This window comes from Amblyomma mixtum, chromosome 2, assembly GCF_055824585.1.
Source record: "Amblyomma mixtum isolate Tamu chromosome 2, ASM5582458v1, whole genome shotgun sequence".
NCBI classification, from domain to species: Eukaryota; Metazoa; Arthropoda; class Arachnida; order Ixodida; family Ixodidae; genus Amblyomma; species Amblyomma mixtum.
In genome coordinates this window covers 14,213,862-14,232,961 of record NC_143013.1, presented here as the reverse complement: position 1 = coordinate 14,232,961, position 19,100 = coordinate 14,213,862, and the positions used below count along the sequence as shown (strand labels likewise).

General features: G+C 48.2%; 2 protein-coding genes across 4 annotated transcripts in view; one reads left to right on the top strand and one right to left on the bottom strand.

Moving 5' to 3' along the window:
- LOC149358483 (uncharacterized) overlaps positions 1-19,100 on the top strand; it is an 87,338-nt gene that overhangs the window by 14,703 nt on the left and 53,535 nt on the right. For 2 of the 3 annotated variants that reach the window (XM_089570554.1, XM_089570553.1), the window contains exons 2-3: positions 10,804-10,912; positions 12,018-12,128. In XM_089570554.1, coding sequence (XP_089426680.1) covers positions 10,815-10,912; positions 12,018-12,128 — 209 coding nt within the window. In that variant the 5' untranslated portion in view covers positions 10,804-10,814. Of the gene's footprint in view, positions 1-10,803; positions 10,913-12,016; positions 12,129-19,100 lie in introns of those variants that run through there. The other variant, XR_016288687.1, reaches the window with a different exon arrangement.
- Positions 3,443-19,100, bottom strand: part of LOC149358482 (uncharacterized) — a 79,263-nt gene continuing 63,605 nt past the window's right edge. Inside the window, exon 3 of the mRNA XM_089567556.1 lies at positions 3,443-4,827. Coding sequence (XP_089423682.1) covers positions 4,687-4,827 — 141 coding nt within the window. The 3' untranslated portion in view covers positions 3,443-4,686. The remainder of the gene's footprint in view (positions 4,828-19,100) is intronic.

The following is a 19,100-nucleotide window of genomic DNA, read 5'->3' as shown; positions in this document are numbered from 1 at the left end:
GAGGGAAACTATAAACATTTGAAAAAGTCCTAATTTGTAAAGAAAAAACTTTATTCCGTTATTCCAAACCCCAAACCTAACTCTGACACTGAAATGAAAGTATAGGTTGCAGCAAGACAAAGCACGTTTCATTTATTGCCCCTTCAGTCCTTCGAACACTTTGCCTCAGACAGGATCCCCGTCAGAAAATCGACAAAAGAGAAGAAAAGCAGCTCGGAATGTTGCAACGGTAGCTGTGTGCACCGCGCTGGAAACTGCGGTTTCACCCTGCTGAAAAAAATCTATGATGCAATAACCTCATAGAGACTTCCTCATAAAATATTACACAATTCGTATAATATTCTGTGACATCTTTTTGATGATTGCACGACTTTACAGAAATGTATGACATTTGTATGATAATTTTCTATGATTTGTATGATAATTCTATGATATTTGTGTGACGAACTCTATGAGTTTATTGCATCGTACAACTTTTTTCAGCAGGGCAAATCATCAGTGGCCAACGCTTCCATAATTGGCGATATGCTGGACACCAATCAAAGTTTGTGTTTAGATGTGGTGACAGGCCAACCATTGGCCATTCTAAGGAAGGCCAAGCATGGGCAACAATTGGAAATGCCTTGACCATCCTAAGGCCTTCACTCTAACACCACGTTAAATCCAAGCAGTTTCTTTGATTGTAGGCCAATCATCTTGGTCAATTAGTATTTTAGCTTTTTCCTAGAACCATTTTTTTTCACTAACTGCAGCTGCTTCTAGATCCCTGGACCCTTCTGTGAGATTTATTAACTGTACACATTAATTTTGGGGCCACCACTTGCCAAACACCTCAAATATATACAATCCCTTCTAGAAGATCTCAGTCTCAAAAAACACCAATATCACCACATGACCGGATGGTGTGAAATGCAGCAGTAAGCAGCTGACAGCATTGCTGCAAAAAGACTTCTGTAAAGAAAGGTGCAAAGTACTATTTGAGCCAAGCACCTAAAGAATTACAAATATTTGTAAATTTGCCAAAGGCTACACGCATGTATTTTTTTTTTGCTTCGCATTTACAGCACATTTCAATTATGGTGAGGCACCGTAAATTCAAGGACTGTTAGATCACTTAGTTAAATCACTTAATTTCACAAAAGCCACGATGACGGTAACGCTACCAAGGCATTCAAAAATCTTACCCGAGTATAAACACTGCTAATGAGTTATCTCGGAAATGTCGTTCAAATGCAATATAAATATTATTTTACGGAAAATACCGCTTCTCTTGCTTGACAAACCGAAAAAGTAGCCGTAAACTCGCGTGTCAGCATACAAGCCGAGAGTATCTGTCAGAAGTGCTGGTAAAATTTTTTTTACTTATTTTACAGGCCTAAGATACAGGACTTAGGCAGGAGTGGACAATACAAATCAACAAATTCAGAAACAGCAAACAATTAGATACAGGACGTTGAATGATAAATCAGAACAAAGACACAAGATACTGTTTACAACATGAATGCATTTTGATGGGGGGAGGCACAAGGGCGCAGAGGAATCACGAAACCGTTGTACAGTTGACCGTATCGGCGGATAACAATTCCAATCGCAAATAGTGCGCAAGGAAAGGAATTTTTAAATGCGTTAGTCCTGCACGAAAAATCTAGGACTCTTTTGGTGTGATAGAGCGCGTAGAGCGGCGGCGCAGGCTGCCGAGATTTCGGCTTCTACCCGACGCGCTGCCACAACTAGCTCGTTCAAGTCGCCGCAGTGACTTCTTCCGCAAATAGAGAGCAAACGTGGGGTGGCTCTGTCGGACAATCCTTTCCACTCGCTCCGCATTCGAAGCTCCGGGATCGGCGTAGACGTATTGCTCCTGCATCGCCCTGACGTTCTGGACCAGTTCCAACTCCCTCTGCATCCACAGCATCCGCACACGAGCGGACCGGATCGCGGATGGTCAGGGCGCGTCAGCGCTGTCCGCGTGCCACGTAACGTGAACGTCCCTGCTCTGAGCGACCTTGAGCCGGCGGCGTGCACTTTTCTGGGCGCGGACCGCGGACCGAATGAAAAAGGCCAGCGCCTTTTTCAGTCCGAGGGCTTGTCGGCGGACCGGGATTGTTTTTGCTTCTAGGTGCGCTCGTCTGGCTAGCTATCCTGAATGAAGTCGGCTTTGCTCCGTGCTGGCGCCTTTCGTTTTGGCGCGCTTTTCGCCGCATTTGCAGCTCGAGTGCAGCATTGTGTGTCCTCCTTTTCGTATTTCTCTCACTGCGTCGTACTGTGTATTTGAGCGTGTGCGTAAATACCCGCTTAGCTTTGTTGTTTCTGCTTATTTGAGTGAATATGGAGAGAAGGAGCTCTGTGAGCCAGTATCTGGTAAAACTGCTCTGGACTAAGCCGCAGCAAGCGTTTGTACTCTCCGGGTCGCATTCAAGTAGGTCCTCGTACAGCAGGTCCTGCATGGCCAAACACTGTTTTTCCAACCTTGACTTTGTCCAACATAACCGTTTTAGACGCGAAAGCTTCCTTCTCGCCCTCAGACGCTTTAATGGCGACAACCAGTGCGGCGAGACGACGTTTTCGTTCGGCGTTCATGTTTAAACTCTCGGCAGCTGAGTTTTCGAAGCCACGCTAACAGCGCAAGCCCGCTGTGGGCGAGAGTACGCGCGGATTGTCCGCTGCGTTCGTGTGAATGCCCGACGTTCAGACCGACTCCCGGATGCACGTGTCACGATAACCGCGCTGACGCGCGCGTACCATCCGCGATTCGGTCCGCACGTCTGGGCCCACCTTCATGGAGATACGATCACGTGGTGGGTACACCAGTAATGGCAAGGCTTTGGGTTCGGTTCAGCTACGGTTTTGGGTGAAAATTCGGGTTCTGTTCCTGTTTCGGGTTCAGGTTTGGTTCCGGTTCGACACTATGCTTTAGACAGTCAAAGTGCCCCTGAATTATTTGCTGTCCTTTTCGCCAAAGGTAGCTTCATATTCGCTACTGAGAGCATAATTAGCATTCGACTCGAAGAATTTTTTCTACTGCTAATTGCAACGAAAAATTTAGCGGCAACAACGCGGCACATAAGAGAGCGCGAAGAGTGAAAGAACATCTGGCGAGCGCGGCGCCTTGGCTTTCATGCTCATTGATGGCAAAATCACCGAGGTCCTTATCTGTGGGAATGAATGAACACCGTCCTGACGTACTTCCATCTCTTGGGGACACAGCTGGAACACCTTGGTTACTCTACTGTTGACTCCGTAAATGCATCTCTCAGTTAGACCGCTATCTCATATGCGGATCTGTCACGCAAATAATGTCACAACTTCGGCTTCAGTGCCCGTGGGGATTCTAGAGCACGTCGGAATTAAGCGCTCACCGTCAAAAACGTGACCGCTTTCCACAAACCAGCGCGAATTTCATCGCAAGCCAGGAACAGCAATACATTTTCAAAGCGGCCAGTTATATGCATGGACACATCCACAGACCACGTACGGACCTTTGCAAATACATCATCTTGCCCAGTGTAGCAATATATTTATGATGACGATGATCACGTCCACGTTCACACCCCTTTTCAACGGGCTGTCACGTTGTTGTGAGCCGCCAGACATCACAGTGCCCCCTTACGCTGAGTTTGCTCGCGAATAGAGGGCAGCGCGAGATGAGCGAAGAGGACAGCAGTTCCTAGAATTTTCCTTCCCTCGGTGTGTTGTCGCACTCGGCACATCACTCACGTGACCTTTTCTCCCGTGCTCCGGTCCGTCGTGTGGACACTGACGTTCTAGAAGACCGTGGTTACCGCTCCAAACAGTGCACATCTCGGAGATACGGTCACGTGGTGGGTACACCAATAATGGAAAGGCTTCATCGCTCTTAGGCGTTTTTCAATGCCAAATTAAAATTATATATTTTTGTTTCCTCCGATATGGCACTGCTCCACTCTTACATCATGGTACTTTTTTTTCGATAATCTCATGACACGTGTTTCAATCAGTAATTAATATACTGTCTCTTTAATGAGCACAGACCTCGATGTTTCATAAATGCTGCACTTACCTCCCAGTATCCAGCGACCTAGTACCAAGCACCCATTGCCAGTAACCCTGCGTTATTCCCAACACTGCTTCGTTATCAGATATGGCAGCTGGTGACTGAGTTCCAGTTGCTCTGGGAATGGGTATTCTAGCCAATATCGACGAGCAGTGCCAGAAAGGAGACAAATGCAAAACAAACCTGTTCATTTTGGCGAAAATGGTGGAGCGAGAGCTGACACGCTGCATGAGACACATTCACTCAAGGCGCAACGCTGACACAGTGCAAATGGTGAGAATTTTGTAGCCCTCCAATCTCCGAGATTAGACATGAAGGCATGCTGATGTCCTGCTGCATCCCAGTCTCCATGGGTCACACATGAAGTATTGCTGGTGTCCTGCTCCATAAGGTCGGTGGTCATGTCTTCATGCAGATGATGTTAAACTAGTCGCGAAACCTATGCCGGGTTTTCTATCAGTGACCTCACCACATTGCATACCTTGAGAGCCATCCCTAAGCTCATACCCATGACATTTGTTAGGTAGTCCTCAGTAAACATAAACAAACCTTCCCTGTCAGTTAGCTGTGCAGTGAATTCTTCGACGCATCCTGTGCAGCTTGGAATTTCCGCGATGTAGGGAATAGCCCCCGGAACCGTCCAGCCACGAGGGCTTTCAGACCAGCAACGCCAGATGCTCCAGCAGGTTTTCCACTTTCTCTTCGTCAACCATGTTCCACTGAGGATCATAGTCAGCAGTCGTGTTGTCCGGGATCCAGGCAGCAGGCGGGGTAGGGGTCCTGAAGCCAGTGTACTCCTGCGTAGAGTAAATATGCCGACTTTAGATCGAGAGCTCCACATTCTTGGAACTGCTGTCGCAGCCTTTATGGCGACACATCTTACACTCTAATCCCGGTAACCCTTAATATAGGTGCACACTTTCACAAATTTGTGCACCGATAATTTTCAGAGTTACAGCGTACCGCATACGTTTTACCAGTTACACTGTGCCTTTGAATTTGGTGTCGGCCATGAACTGGATGCAGGTTACGCTGTAACCCTCAGCGTTGCTCTCACTTTTGAGAAATTTAAAGGTTAAGCGGTAACCCTCAATCTTACCGTCAGCTGTGAATATTTGCAAGTTACGTCGCAACCTTCATCCTATCTTAGTACTTCACAGGTTACATGTCAACTCTCATTTTCTTCTTTCAATTTATGCATTCATGCACACTGCCACCCTTGCGTTTCTCCTCCGAAACGCGGCTCGGTTCGAACATAAGACCTCTGGCTCAGTCCCATGGAGGTTCGAACCACTATGGCGGGTTAATGTTTCAACAAATAAGTCTTCGACCCGTCCAAGTTGAAGATAACTGTACGGCGCAGTAGTAAAATGCGCGCTTCAATGTTAAGCCGCTGTTGTGCACATGTAAAAAGGAATAAATGGTATCAGGCACAATTTGTTTTATTGAACCACACTGCTTGAAAATAATATACATAGTGAGAACGGGCCAGACTTTGGCTCTGTAAAGATTACTAACAAACCTTCGCGGCAAGCTCCACAGCTTTACAATATCTTATTCAAAACAGTCAGGAACTTCCTCAGGTGCGCTGAAACAAGGCCCCTAGGAATAATTTCCCCCGGCAGCACTATTTTTTGCACCAGAAAATGAATTTGTGAAAAAGAAGAGGGATACTCCAAGTTCTTCACGTAATAGATGAGAAGACAAATAATTAATGCACGCTGCAGGCCACCTGAGCAGACTCTGATGACTTCGTTTAGGCTGCCAGCAAAAACAAACGTTCCGTCCGTGCAAGTGTAGATATGAGGCGCCGTCACTTGCACTTCACCTGCCGGCAGTGCCGCCTAAAAAAAAATTATCGACGATTACGTTACTTCCTAATGCGAAATTTGAGCTCAGCAAATAAGCTGTTTCACCTTTTCGATAGATTGAGGCAAAGAAATCGAGCAACACATGTATGCGCTATCACAGAATTTTTTTTTTAGCAGACGGAGGACTTCCATCGGTCGTCTCGCTCATGGCTCAGAAAGAACTGGCAGATAATTTCGCAGTGGCGAACGGCAGCGGCAATTTCGGCTCGGGCGGTGCACATATACACATCCGCCGCCACCGATCTGGCTCTCTGATTGCCACCGCACAGGGCGAACGGCAGCGGCAATTTCGGCTCGGGCGGTGCACATATACAGATCCGCCGCCACCGATCTGGCTCTCTGATTGCCACCGCACAGGGGTTGCGTTGGAGGAGGAGCGAAGAAAGGAATTAAGTTCGAGCCGGCGCTTTGACAACCGGAGACTCGCAGGAAGAGGGGGGAGGGGGGCGGCGTGTACACCCAGCGGCAAACGATGGGGGCAGAAGCGCGCGCAGCAAGCGGACAACACGATAAAGGGAGGAGGGAAGAGATAGCAGCGACTGACTGATGCCGCTGACGCCGATAGTGAGTCAACCCCAGCTGCGGATGAAAGGGGGGCGGAGCTGGTTACGAGGCCGACGCCGACGACAACGCCGACGACGACGCGAAACCCAGGAACGGACGCCAAAGAGCTGCGCTCTAAAAAAGTAAGAGGTACTTAACACAGAAGAGAGTTACCGGCTCCCATACGAAGCAGTTTAATGGTGCTCTAAGAGTCATGGTTGCGACATACAGGCGAGAAAGATTTATCGTACACTCGTTTCACTGCTTCATCTCTGCTGTTATGCAGATTTTTAAAGGAGATTGGAAGCACAAGGTGCACATCAATTGCACAATTCTTCTTTAAATATCATTCAGCAATCTAAACTTTAGCAAGGCTGTTGACGCACCCTCACGCCTTGAGGCAATGGAAATCACGGCGGCGACTTCGAACCAGCGAATAGACACGGGAAACACGCATTGTACGCCGGCCGGCATGATGAATGGAAAGCGCTGGACCAAGTAATGCATAGTAACGGCGCCTCGCGCCATGTGTTCGCCCGACATTACACTGCCTACGGGATCGGATATTCTTTCACCGACTGTTCCTCCAACACAAATTAGTGCTCCATAGTGCAGCCTATCATAAAGACACCTGCAGAAGAAGGTTCTGCTACCGAAACATGAGGCTCAATTAAGTCGACATTGGGCTGGCAGCATTGCGCCATTCGTAACATACACGATACTCGCAGTCAAAGGCGGCGCAGTCACTATGCCAAGTGTGAAAATAGAACAACAGGAATCCTGCACATGCGTTCCCTGTCGAGCTGCTGAGCTCCCTTTCATCCGAAAGGATTACTCACGAAGTCGCACTTAGCGCACAATAATGCACGCAAGCAAAGCAAGAGATGCGCTACACACAGTTCTACTAAGGCGCTCAATTTCCCCCTTTGTTCATGTGCAAACAAGCTTGCTACAACAACATAAATAACCACCAGGTAAAAATCCACGTAAAGGTACTCACCGATCTCGTTCATCTTCCCGTGCGCTGCCGGGCAGTGTCCGCAGTACTCGCACTTCAGTTTTGATTCCGGCAAAACCATGCACTGCGGGCACTCGCAGTTATCTTCACTGCACCGCCCGCGCAAGACGCCAAACACGTCCGTGCTGCTGGCCGCCATCTTGACTTCTATCCCACCGTCCACTCGCGAAACGAGATGACGCATCTTTGGCGAGCGCCTTCGCAGTTATTCTCCTCCTCTTTCTCCTCCTCTCTCTGAGAGCTGCGCACGCGGCCCGCGCCAACCGTTCTGCCGCAAGCAAAAGGCGGACAGAGTAGCGAAGCTCCCACGAAGAGGCTACGCACAGAAGTGAGAACGAACTCTTGCGCCGTCACGTGGACTCTTGAGTGCGCGCGTGCCTGCTCGGTATAGCCCCGCGCTTGACAGCTCCAATGCCCGCATGGTGTCGAAATTGATGTCATCCGTGCCGCTGGCATCTTTTCGCTACCTCGGGCCTTTCTTTAAGAAGCTGAGATCCAATCCTCTCCGCATTCTATGGACGTAACATGCAAGAAGTCCAATCCAACATTTCCAATCCTTGTTAAAGTGCCTAATTGGACGATATTTAACCTTAGAATAACCCAACTACTTTATGCTTCCTTGCTAAAAATCATGCACCGAGGTTATGTCGCTGGAATTATCATTTAAAACGTGCCATAACACGACGCGCAGGATAAGCTTCTAATTCATTCCGCATATACGATGCACATGCTAACACGCTTTTTGCTTTGCAGCGGTGCGCACAAAAGAATACTCGTTTCGCGGTCTCCGCAATGCAAATGCAAGTGGTAAAAGATGGCGGCAGCGAGAAAACAGCCGACCCGGCTTCCCCGCCTTCCGTCTTGTCGGGAGGCGTCGCATGGCGGGAAAAGCACGCAGTGGCCTTGAAAAAGAAACATTTTTTTTTTTCGTTTCAACGGGATCGCCGCGCCGATTATAGGTTACCGTAATCTGAGAGGTGCGTTTTATCGGTTACAAAACCAAAAAAAAACTGGTTTTGGGCATTTTTTTCTATGGGTTACAAGGCAGCTCCTTCAGCAGTAACTTATAAAACGCACCTCTTGAGTCGTTGTAACCTATGCATCGGTCAAGAATAATCAAAACATCAAGAACACTCGACCTGTAACGCTTATTTTAGACGCATTTATTGTGTGTAACTCCTATATAGGTAGCTTTATGGGTTACTGGGATTAGAGTGTAGTAGCCAAATTATAGTGGCAATGTATTCTAGACACAATGAACAAATATTACTATGCAGACCAAATACAGCGCGTACTCAATAGTGTTCTCCAAATTATAGTACCAGTATAATGTAAGCACTTTGAACAAATTTTACTGCACACGAAATGCTGAGCGTACTCAGCAGCGTCCTGCCCCGCCGCGGTGGCTCAGTGGTTACGGCGCTCAGCTGCTGGCCCGAATGACGCGGGTTCGATCCCGGCCGCGGCGGCTGAATTTCGATGGAGGCGAAATTCTAGAGGCCTGTGTGCTGTGCGATGTCAGTGCACGCTAAAGAACCCCAGGTGGTCGCAATTTCCGGAGCCCTTCACTACGGCATCCCCCATAGCCTGAGTCGCTTTGGGACGTTGAACCCCATAAAACCAAATCATAAACCAATCAGCAGCGTCCTGCTCCGTTGATGTGATCACGTTATCTAACTATTTCCGTGATAGCAGGACTTCGACGCTTTTAAGTCCTCAAATAGGTAAAAAATATTCTCCTTAATAATACTTAACTGGGAACGCGGGCAGAAAATTTTTTACTGGGGAGGAGCGGAGAATTAATTTTTACGTAGACATGTTGCCTGCGTGACTATTTTTGCCGCTGCCCGTCGCGTACCCTTGACGCCGTCACTGATTTTCAACGCTTGTTGAGCCTCGTTTTGAGCAAGCATCGCAGGAGTTAACTAACACGACTTCCCCTCAGCGTTTTGCCACCCATCTTCCTGGAGCACAGCCAGTAATTTTTTCTAGGGCTATCTGTTGGTTTTTTTTTTTTTCAATACATAATGACATGACCATCGACCCGCAAGCGCTAGATTGATTTGTGATTTTGTGACTTGTGATTTTTTTTTCCTTTCAAGAACGCTTGCAACATCGAATGGCGATTCATTCCCGCCACCTGCATAGAGGCGATTACAAACCCCACCAGCCCAGGAGAAATAAGCCGGGTGCCGCTTCCAAACCTGTCTTCCAGCTTAAAATAAATAGAATTTGCACATGGCATGCTTACACGGAGAAAAATTTGGGATTTACCTTTCTCAGCTCGAGCAGAATACGCCAACGCTTTTTCGAGGTGGTGACCCTGCTAAAAACAATCGCCGCGAGAGGCGTCAATCGTCGAAAGCACGTTGTGGGCATTTAAAGCACTGCATCGAAAGCAAAACTGTCGCAAAAGTAGGCCCTCACAGCATACATGTATATTTAGCCGGGGTATGTTGCGTATTTAGCGAATGGAACATATGTGATCGTGCACGGTGGCCAAAGAGTTGCGAAGTCATCTGACCAATGGTCGTCCTATTTAGTTTCATTAGCATGGTATGCAAACCATTTCCTATTAAGGAAGTAGGCTGCTAGCCAAGTGTGATGGACATTGAGAGGATTCCGAGACGTGTCCAATGATAAATCATCGGCCACTGCAGTGTCCCCTGCGCTTCCTGCGGGAGAGGAATCAACGCTGGTTCACAGGGCTTTCGCTTGTACCCCACTAATGGATGAAATAGCATGCACTTCTTTCCATCTATTCTTCCGAAGCGTACAACTAGTCGAATATTCTTGAGAAATTGGAAGGCCCAGCATCAGGTTTGAAGTGCTCTCGTTTCAATGATGTTTTCCGAGGGTCCTCAACAGTGTGAGACTTGTCCTGCAGCCGACGTTGACGAAATGGTCCAAGCAAAGAAAGTCGTTTTCGGAAAGTGTCTTATGTCGATCGAGATAGCTGTGCCGCACTGACCCATGCCCTCTAGAGATTGCTATCCTTTCGAAAGGGTATCACAGCTCGTCAGCGCCGCACACGATGTGTTTCACGGTGGAGGCACACTCTAACTTTTGCAACAATTTTTATCCGAGCAAATACCCCCTGCGTCCTGTTTCGCCGGTCACAAAACTACATATTGCAATGCAGCAGATTGAAGTGGCCAGCTACCATATAGTACACCAGGTGACTGTGCTATCCGTGCTTCCGCTACTTGAAGGACGCATCGATGCAGCTGCAGCAGGGACGCGCCGTAGGTGACACCGGGCTAACCGCGTGCTGTGAAAAAGTGTGACGTCATGGCTGCCAAGAGGCTGCTGTGTCAAGCCCCCCTAATGAACTTGCGCAGGTCACGACTGTATGCAAAAGCGGCGTTGGATGACTGAAGGTGCTGGACGCGTTCTCCAAGTGCGGCTTCGGACGGCACAGAGCTCTCCGTCGCCGAGGACAGGCACACGGTGAGCAGCTCACTCATTTCAGCCCGCGCGAGAATGCCGCACCCACAGCTATACGGTCTGTAGACGAAGCACGAGCACATACAGTCGGACGAGTAAAAGCAGGACAGCGTAGAGTGAAATTTTAGTGCGAAACACCGACTAAAAAATTTGGCTGTGGCTTAGCTAAGGTTAAGCCTGGATATCTCAAAGCGAAAAGCTCTCGCTGCTTTTCAGCCAACTCCCAAGCTACCACTTCTGGATCGGTGTTGATGATGATGACGATGTCCTCAGGCTTAATGGCACATACCCATGGCGGGGGATTGGCCAGGGTGTTTCTGTGCCGTCCGACTGTTGCTTTTTCTTCTCCTTCTATGGCGAGTGTCTGCGCCTGTTCTATGGGGAAGCGCGCCTTATGTACCCCTCCTTTCAAATGCGCACTGCGCACGGATGTGGCGAAAGGTCAAACGCTAAACAGAGCGTATTTCTCTTTGACCAAAAATGCCCTACATGAGGCACACACCCTACCCACGGTTTCACTCAACTTTGTACCAAAATCTATGTCCAGCCATAATTGACCAAGCCAAACACGATGGCGACCTCCAAATTTGAGTTGAGGCATTTCCAAAGTATGACCCGGGCCACACCCGAAATTTGACCTTAGCCTATTGGGACCAAAGATTACTTGGTATGGGCAAAAACTAGAGCTTTCGCACTAGTAGGTTTAACCAAGTTAAAACCCTGACATCTTTTCTTGGATGCGTTTAGTATGCGCTCCCCGTACTGTCACACTTGTGTTGTAACCATATGTTTATGAACTTTCACAAGGCAACCATCTTTGGTGTATTAATGATGGACCAATCATGCTCTTCAGTGTGATTTTTGCAATGGAATGACTAATTTTCACAAAACTACCGGGGGCAGAGAGACGACGACAGAACGAGCGTTTTCTCTCAAGTGCTACTTATAGTATACAAGCCACGAAGCTATACAAACTTGCATTACTGGAAAGACGCGCCGACGCAGCTGCAGTAGGGGCTCGCCGTTGTTCGCACCGCGCTAACCATGTGCTCTGGAAAAGTGTGACATCAGGGCTGCTGTTTGAAGACCCCGTAACGAATTTGCGCAGGACACGACTGTTTACGAGCGCGGCGTTGGATGCCTGGAGGTGCTGGACGTGTTCTCCACGTAGCTCCAAGTGCAGCTTCGGATGGCAGAGCTCACCGAAGACAAGCACACGGTGAGCACATCATTCATTTCAGGCCGCGCAAGAATGCAGCACAGTTTACTGAATGGTCTGTAGACGAAGCACAAACTCTGACAGTGGGGCGAGTAGCAACAGGACTGCGGAAAGCGCAGTTTTTTTATATGTCTATAGTATGTGCTCCTCATGCATACAGCGACAGCGGTGTTGCAGCCGTGATATATATGAAGTATCACAAGGAAACCTGTTTTTGGTATACTGAGAGAGCAATCATGCTTGTGTGTGATTCTTGAAGTGAAGCGATAACCTTGACAGGAAGGCCTGAAGCAGAGAGACGACAAACAGAACGAGCGATTACTTTCAACCGTTTTATTTTTTTGGCGGGAAAAGCTTTTCTAGGAATGGCGGAGGGTGGGCACACACAGCTATGCCTGTGCTGTCTTGGTGAGCTTGACGGATAGGCTGCTCACGTAGTCATCCGTCAGTGTATGTCAGTAGGACACGCACGAAGGTATACATCTTGAGAAAAAACAGCGCTTGCAGACAAAGGACATGGTCCTTGCAGACATGATCCTTTGTCTGCAAGCGCTGTTTTTTCTCAAGATGAATCCCAACCAACTCGCCCAGCAACACACCTTGCGAAGGTATACGTCGTCCAGAAAGCGTACCCCCCCCCCCCCCCCCCCCCCCTAAGAGGCCATTCACAACCAACAGGCTCATCTCCACCGTCACTTACACCATATACCACTCACCAAGGAGTCGAACAATACATTCAGACAGAAGAATTCCACACCAAACGCAGTTACGCAGGAACAAGCAACCTGTACATTAAACGGGTCATTTATGATCTCCTAACAAATCGTGGCGTTCTAGCCACGACCGTTGTTATGCATACTTAAAAAAAGAAGCAGGGCTCTACGTGGGCATTTTAGCTAAAAATTGCAATTTGAAGTTGACTCTAAGCCCCTCCCCCGACAGCGCCGCCGTCTGGTGAAAAACCGATGCAAAATCACCTTGACACATTACAGTTAAGCCGCCGAGATCGGCAGTAGACAGAAAAGGGAAGGACACGGACCTCTGTTGCCTTTGTCCCCCTGCCGTCACTCCCCCCCCCCCCCCCCCCCCCCCCCCCTTTACCCTCAGCACTCCTATCCCGAACAGCGAGCCACCCATCCCCTACGCTCGTTACGAGGAGTGCGCAGTTCACTCGTTCAGTTGAGAGAAAGCACGTGAGCGTTGGTTCACGGCGTCATGAATCGCGAGCGCGTTAGTCTTACCTGACTACCACACGGTACAGCACAAGTTTTAAAAATTCAATTACAAATTACTCGTTGCACCAAATGACCTCATGCCCAGTTGTTCCGAGAGTCATAGCGAACAAAATGAGTCTGAAAAACGCAGTCATAACCCATTTAAATGTTATTCGGTGACAGCACCCACACATCACACAGCCATCCTCACTCCTTAAACCTTACCAGTTATCAACAGTACACCGACACAAACCTAAACACACCCGCAAGAATCGGCACGTGTTACATGCGGGCCCTCGGTGACCTTGCTTACATATGCAAGCCCGCACGTCTTGGTTAAGCCACAGGGTGTCTTAGCAGATTATCTCGGCAGCAACCTCCCCATCTTTATCACTACCCATACATTCAAAACCAAACTATTTCTTCCCCACTCTTCTCTTCCGTGATATGTCAGTGCACATTAAAGAACCCCAGGTGGTCGAAATTTCCGGAGCCCTTCACTACGGCGTCCCTCATAGCCTGAGTCGCTTTGGCACGTTAAACTCCAATAACCCAAAGCACTCAACTCCTCTGAGAGCGAGACAAACTTGGCTCTCATCTTGCGCCAGAACCAGCTCCCTGGGCGAGTAGGATTGAGCAAGCTTTACACACCCCCAGCAAACGAGTCAAGAAGATTATTCAATTTGATCTATAAAAGACACAAAGTGAACAAGGAAGGGGAAGGGGGCTTCTGTTCACCTGGGCCATACGAAGTCTTCTTGCCGAAACGCTGACAAGCACCCAGAGGCTTTCCTCTTCCTTGTTCTCTTTGTGATTGCGAGAACCGTCTCGCTACCTTGATCTACAAAAAGGGCACTGACATCAACCGAATTCTACAAGACATATGCACTGCGAAAACAATTCTATCGATTGGGACGGAATCACTTGTCCTGGGCCCCCTCGGCCTAATCCGAACCTCGACAAGGACAACACCCTTGATGAAGTCGAACGATCACTGATTACCATACGCCGCCCAACAACCCCCGGACCAGACCACATGACACACAGGGTCCTCCGCAACCTTGACGACACCTCACTTTAGGAACTGATGGAGCGCTGCCCTCCACCTGGAAACATGCACACATCACTTTTATTCCCAAACCCAGCAAGGCAGTCATCCTCCGAAACCTTTGCCCTGTCTTCCTCATCAGTTGCGTGAAAAAACTGTTTGAACATGTTTTCCAGCCAGCACTATACCATCCGTCCCCATCCAGCTCAGGTATGTTGGTGAGTTGTTTAGCCAGGAACTGCACCTTGTGGAGTGTTCTGGATTGGGAGGGTTAATAAAGGTGACACTCCACAAGGTGCAGTTCTCTGCTCCCTCCTACTGAAAATAGCGTTAGCCCACTATCATACCTGACCTCCGCGCGGCACTATACACCTACGACACCACTTCATGGACGACAAAAGGCTCCATAGGAGAGGCATAAAATACTTTACAATATACAATTGATATTATCACTTCGAAACTGACCTTTATGGGCCTTAAATGTTTTCCATTCAAATGATCACTCCACGTGATCAGACAACTTCCTCGGGTTCTACGCATACACTGCGACACACCCGTGGCCAACAGACTCGCAATCCTTGGCCTCTATATATACAAGACACTTTGGGTGCCACCCTCATATAGAACTCCTAGACAAGGAAACCGAAATTAACGGCAGGCTTAATTCGCAGATTTGCTATATGCAATCACGGCCTGTCGAAGAGGGGAACCCTTAACATGACAGACGCCCGAATCACCAGCCGATTGAGTTATCTTTCCTACCACTTGCTCATCAAAACACAACAAGATAAAGCTGATGTCCTTATCATAAATGCGACCGCCTGAGCACTCCGCCTGCAACTGTCAGTTTGGTACGTTCCTTATTAGATTATGGGTTCACTGTACGGTTGGGCAGGTCTGTCATGCCGTAAAAATTGGATCGAGTACAAAACTGAGGCCTAGCGCTCTCATGTGGCGCATACAGAACAACTCCCATAGTCAACCTCTGTGCAGAAATAAATGAAGCCTCCCTTGAATACAGAAGAATCGCTACCAAAACATATATACTATCCAGTTGTGGCGAAATGTCGTTGTTGAATATTATTTACCCACAAACCGCAAGCTACCTGGCCACTGGTATTGCGATTCGAAGAGATATGCCAGAATCTCAATATACAGGACACATTACCTGACAAATAGATTCACAACAGCGCTACGGAACGAGGACAGAAGGAACACGAAAAACACAGGACGGGCGCTGTCCTGACATTTGTGCAGCTGCAGGAAAAATAGTAAACGAGAATCTCACGAACAGTATTATTTACACAGGCCCCCTAATGGTACTGACATCTCTTCACTCTAGAAGTGCAATCACTCCGTCACTGGGTGACACCATTCACAACATGGCAAAAGACAAAATTATGCTGGGTCCCCAGTCATGTCAGAATGAAAGGCAACGACAGAGCAGATTTGTGCGCTGCTGAAGCTTGTGGGAAGACAAAATAAACAATGTATACCATTTAAGGATTGCACGAATTTAGTACAACGTAAATTAACAAAAAAAGGGCATTCGCCTTGGAAAAACGAAGTAAATAGCAAACTGCGCTTGGTAAAGATAGCTTTAGGGTGAATGGAAGTCATGTGTGCAGCAGGAACGTTTCAAGCAAGTGGTTCTCTGTCATCTCCGAATAGGCCACACACACCTTACGGACCAATTCCTGCTAACAAAACAAGACAACAAGGATAGCTGCTGAGGTTTCCAACCCCCTTTAAAGGTTTTACTATTAGCCATTTCTAGAAATTCTTTCCTATGTGATCACTAGGTCGCACTAACGTTTTAGGCCCCCTACACCACCGATGATTCTTCACTTTTCTATAAAATTCAGCGGAAAAATTTTCGTAACACCGTATGCTTGGCGCATGATGGCCTTAGTTGCCTGTGCGCCATAAAACACTACACACACACCAACCGCCCGATGCATCCCGAGGTCTGATGGCAACATCAGACAAACCGTTGCATCTCCCCCTCCGTCCCAAAGCAGAAGAAGCCCCAGCTTGTTCATCCTCAACACGTACAGCGCGCCAAAAAGCAGCGGAGCCCCCCCCCCCCCCCCCCCCCCCCCTTCGCCCCCTCCGCTTGCGGTTATTACAAAAGTGCTAAACAACCGCGCGAAGAACCCGAGGAGATTTTAACGCAAGAAACGTAAGCTGGGGTTACAAGCAAAAGTGCAGAAAAGAATCGCAACACTGGACATTAATGCAAAATGAGGCCCTAACCCGTTAACGATACACAACAGCGCGCAGCTAAACACCAACCCAATCCCACGATCACCAAAAACATCGCACAGTGTTTGTGAACCAACACGCAGACCTCCCTAGGCAGCGACGACTACAACATTCAAACAACTTCCGCACTGAAGTCAATCTCTCCCTCTGTAAAAAGGACACTAAAAATCAGAGACTGGGATAAATTCAGGAATCTCCGGAAGAAATCCACTACTGAGATAGAGAACCTTGCAAACTGGGTGAATGCACTCACATAGGACGTCGGAAGTGCCACATCCCGAGTAATCGGGAAACGAAAATCGTGGACAGCAGACTTGTCCACATGTGGGAAACACACTCCAGTATGCAAAAAAGACGGCTGAAAAACAAACACGGCCTCTTAAACTAAGGATAGCAGCCTTAGGAAAAAGATTGAGGCACACGCAGTACACCTAACCCGTCAACAGTGGGACCAGATTTGCAACTGCATGGAAGCAAATCTGGATTTGCTTCCATGCGGTTGCAAATCTGGGACTGAAAAACACGTCGAAGCTTTTACGTTGCCTCTTAGAAGCATAAAACACTAAAGACTCCCAACAACGTAACGTAAATCGCAGCGCCAAGAAATTAAATGTGGAAGACAGCGCTTTGATCCAAAACTTAAAAGGCGGGTATCTCACAACCACAGCTAGAAGCCTACCCCTCAAATACTCAAGCCCTCTGAACCCCGCGTTTGACGAAGACATATGGACAAGGGAAGTTAGAGTAGGTATGCACAAGCTGCGCACCATGTCGGCGCCGGGCGCGGATAAAATCACCAACAAAACATTACTGAACCTGGACGAAAATTTGGTTCAAGCCGTAACCAAGCTTTTCGATGAACACTGGAGAGGGGCACCCCCTCCCGGAATGGACCTACGCTAAGGTCACCTTTATTCTAAAACCAGGTAAACCAGTTCAATTGGCAAGCCTCCGTTCCATGTCGGTCACCTCGTGCCTAGGAAAACTGTACGAACACGCTATCCTCGGCCGTTTCCAAACCCACATGCAAAAACACAGCCTCTTCCCCCATGCGAGGCTGGGATTTAGAAGCAAATTGTACACGACGTAGGACGTGATGCTTCAAATCTCAGAAGTAGGGGTGTGCGAATATCAAATTTTTCGAATACGAATCGAATACGAATAATCAAGGACAGACACATTTAACCACTACAAAACATTTATTTGAGCACCCAAGAACATCACAGTTCAACTATCAGTGATGAAATGAGCACGAAAGGTGCGTGTGGCTGCACAAAAAGTATCAGTCTCGAGCACTGTTCTTAGAAGAGTGAAAATATCAGAGAAGGTGGCTAGGACACAGCATTGATCAAGGCTAGCTTGCCATAAGCACAAAAGCGCGTTGCTGGGATGAACATAAAAGGTTGTCGGCTGCTCTACTTGGTCAGGCAGAAGTAGTTCCCTTCTAGCTGAAACAACTTCTCCAGCTACAGAAAATGCCCTCTCAATTGGCACTGAACTGGCTCGCATTGCGAGGTATTTCGTGCACTGCTCTGACTATACCAGCTTCGCAGGTATAGCCACAAAAAAGTTCACCAGTGCAGTCAGCTACTGCATGGCCCAACTGTAGTGCCTAGAACCCAACGTTACGCATTGCTCTGGGCGCCGCCATGTTGTTATGTCTCTGTCGATAGGACTTGCGGACCGAAATGAACGCCGGTGCTCGCAGTAGAATATTCGGCTAGACACGAATATTCACGTCGTGTCGAATAATCGAAACAACACGAATATGTGGATTTCGAATCGAACACGATTAATAAAAAAATAATATTTGAATTATATTCGAAAATTTCGAATATTCGCACACCCCTACTCAGAAGAAATTCTACACCTGAGACACGGCAGACGCACGAAACCAAACTAAACGCACTATCTTACTGAGGTGTAGGGGCTAGAACACACGCGTATTTAACCGCCTTTATGAGTAACAGGACGGCGGAGATATGGTTTGGGTCCACACAATCCCCCTCGTTAGCTCTAGAAAGCAGGGGCACATCTCAAGGCTGAGGTTTATCTCCACTACTCTTCGACACCACTCCCATACCCATGGGCCGAAAATTAGAGCGGTTCCCACTCCTACGCAGACGACCACGGCAAAATGCCGGCGAAAAGGGGGAAAGCCTCCAAGCGGAAGCGGTACGGACTGCGTGGCCTGTATAGGCCTTGCACACTCGCTGACCGAATCCTGCTGCTCCACCCGACTGCGGGCCGTCACAAAAAGGGAAAACCCTCTATACAAGTGACGGTCGACGGCCTCCCACTATCGGAGGTACAGAAACTCCGCATCTGGGAACGTTTGTCCAAACACACGGTCATGACACATCAAAGCATCAGGCTAATCAAAAAAATGCCAAACAAGCATTCGTGATTAGCAGAATGGTATACTCACTGCCCTATATTCCACCT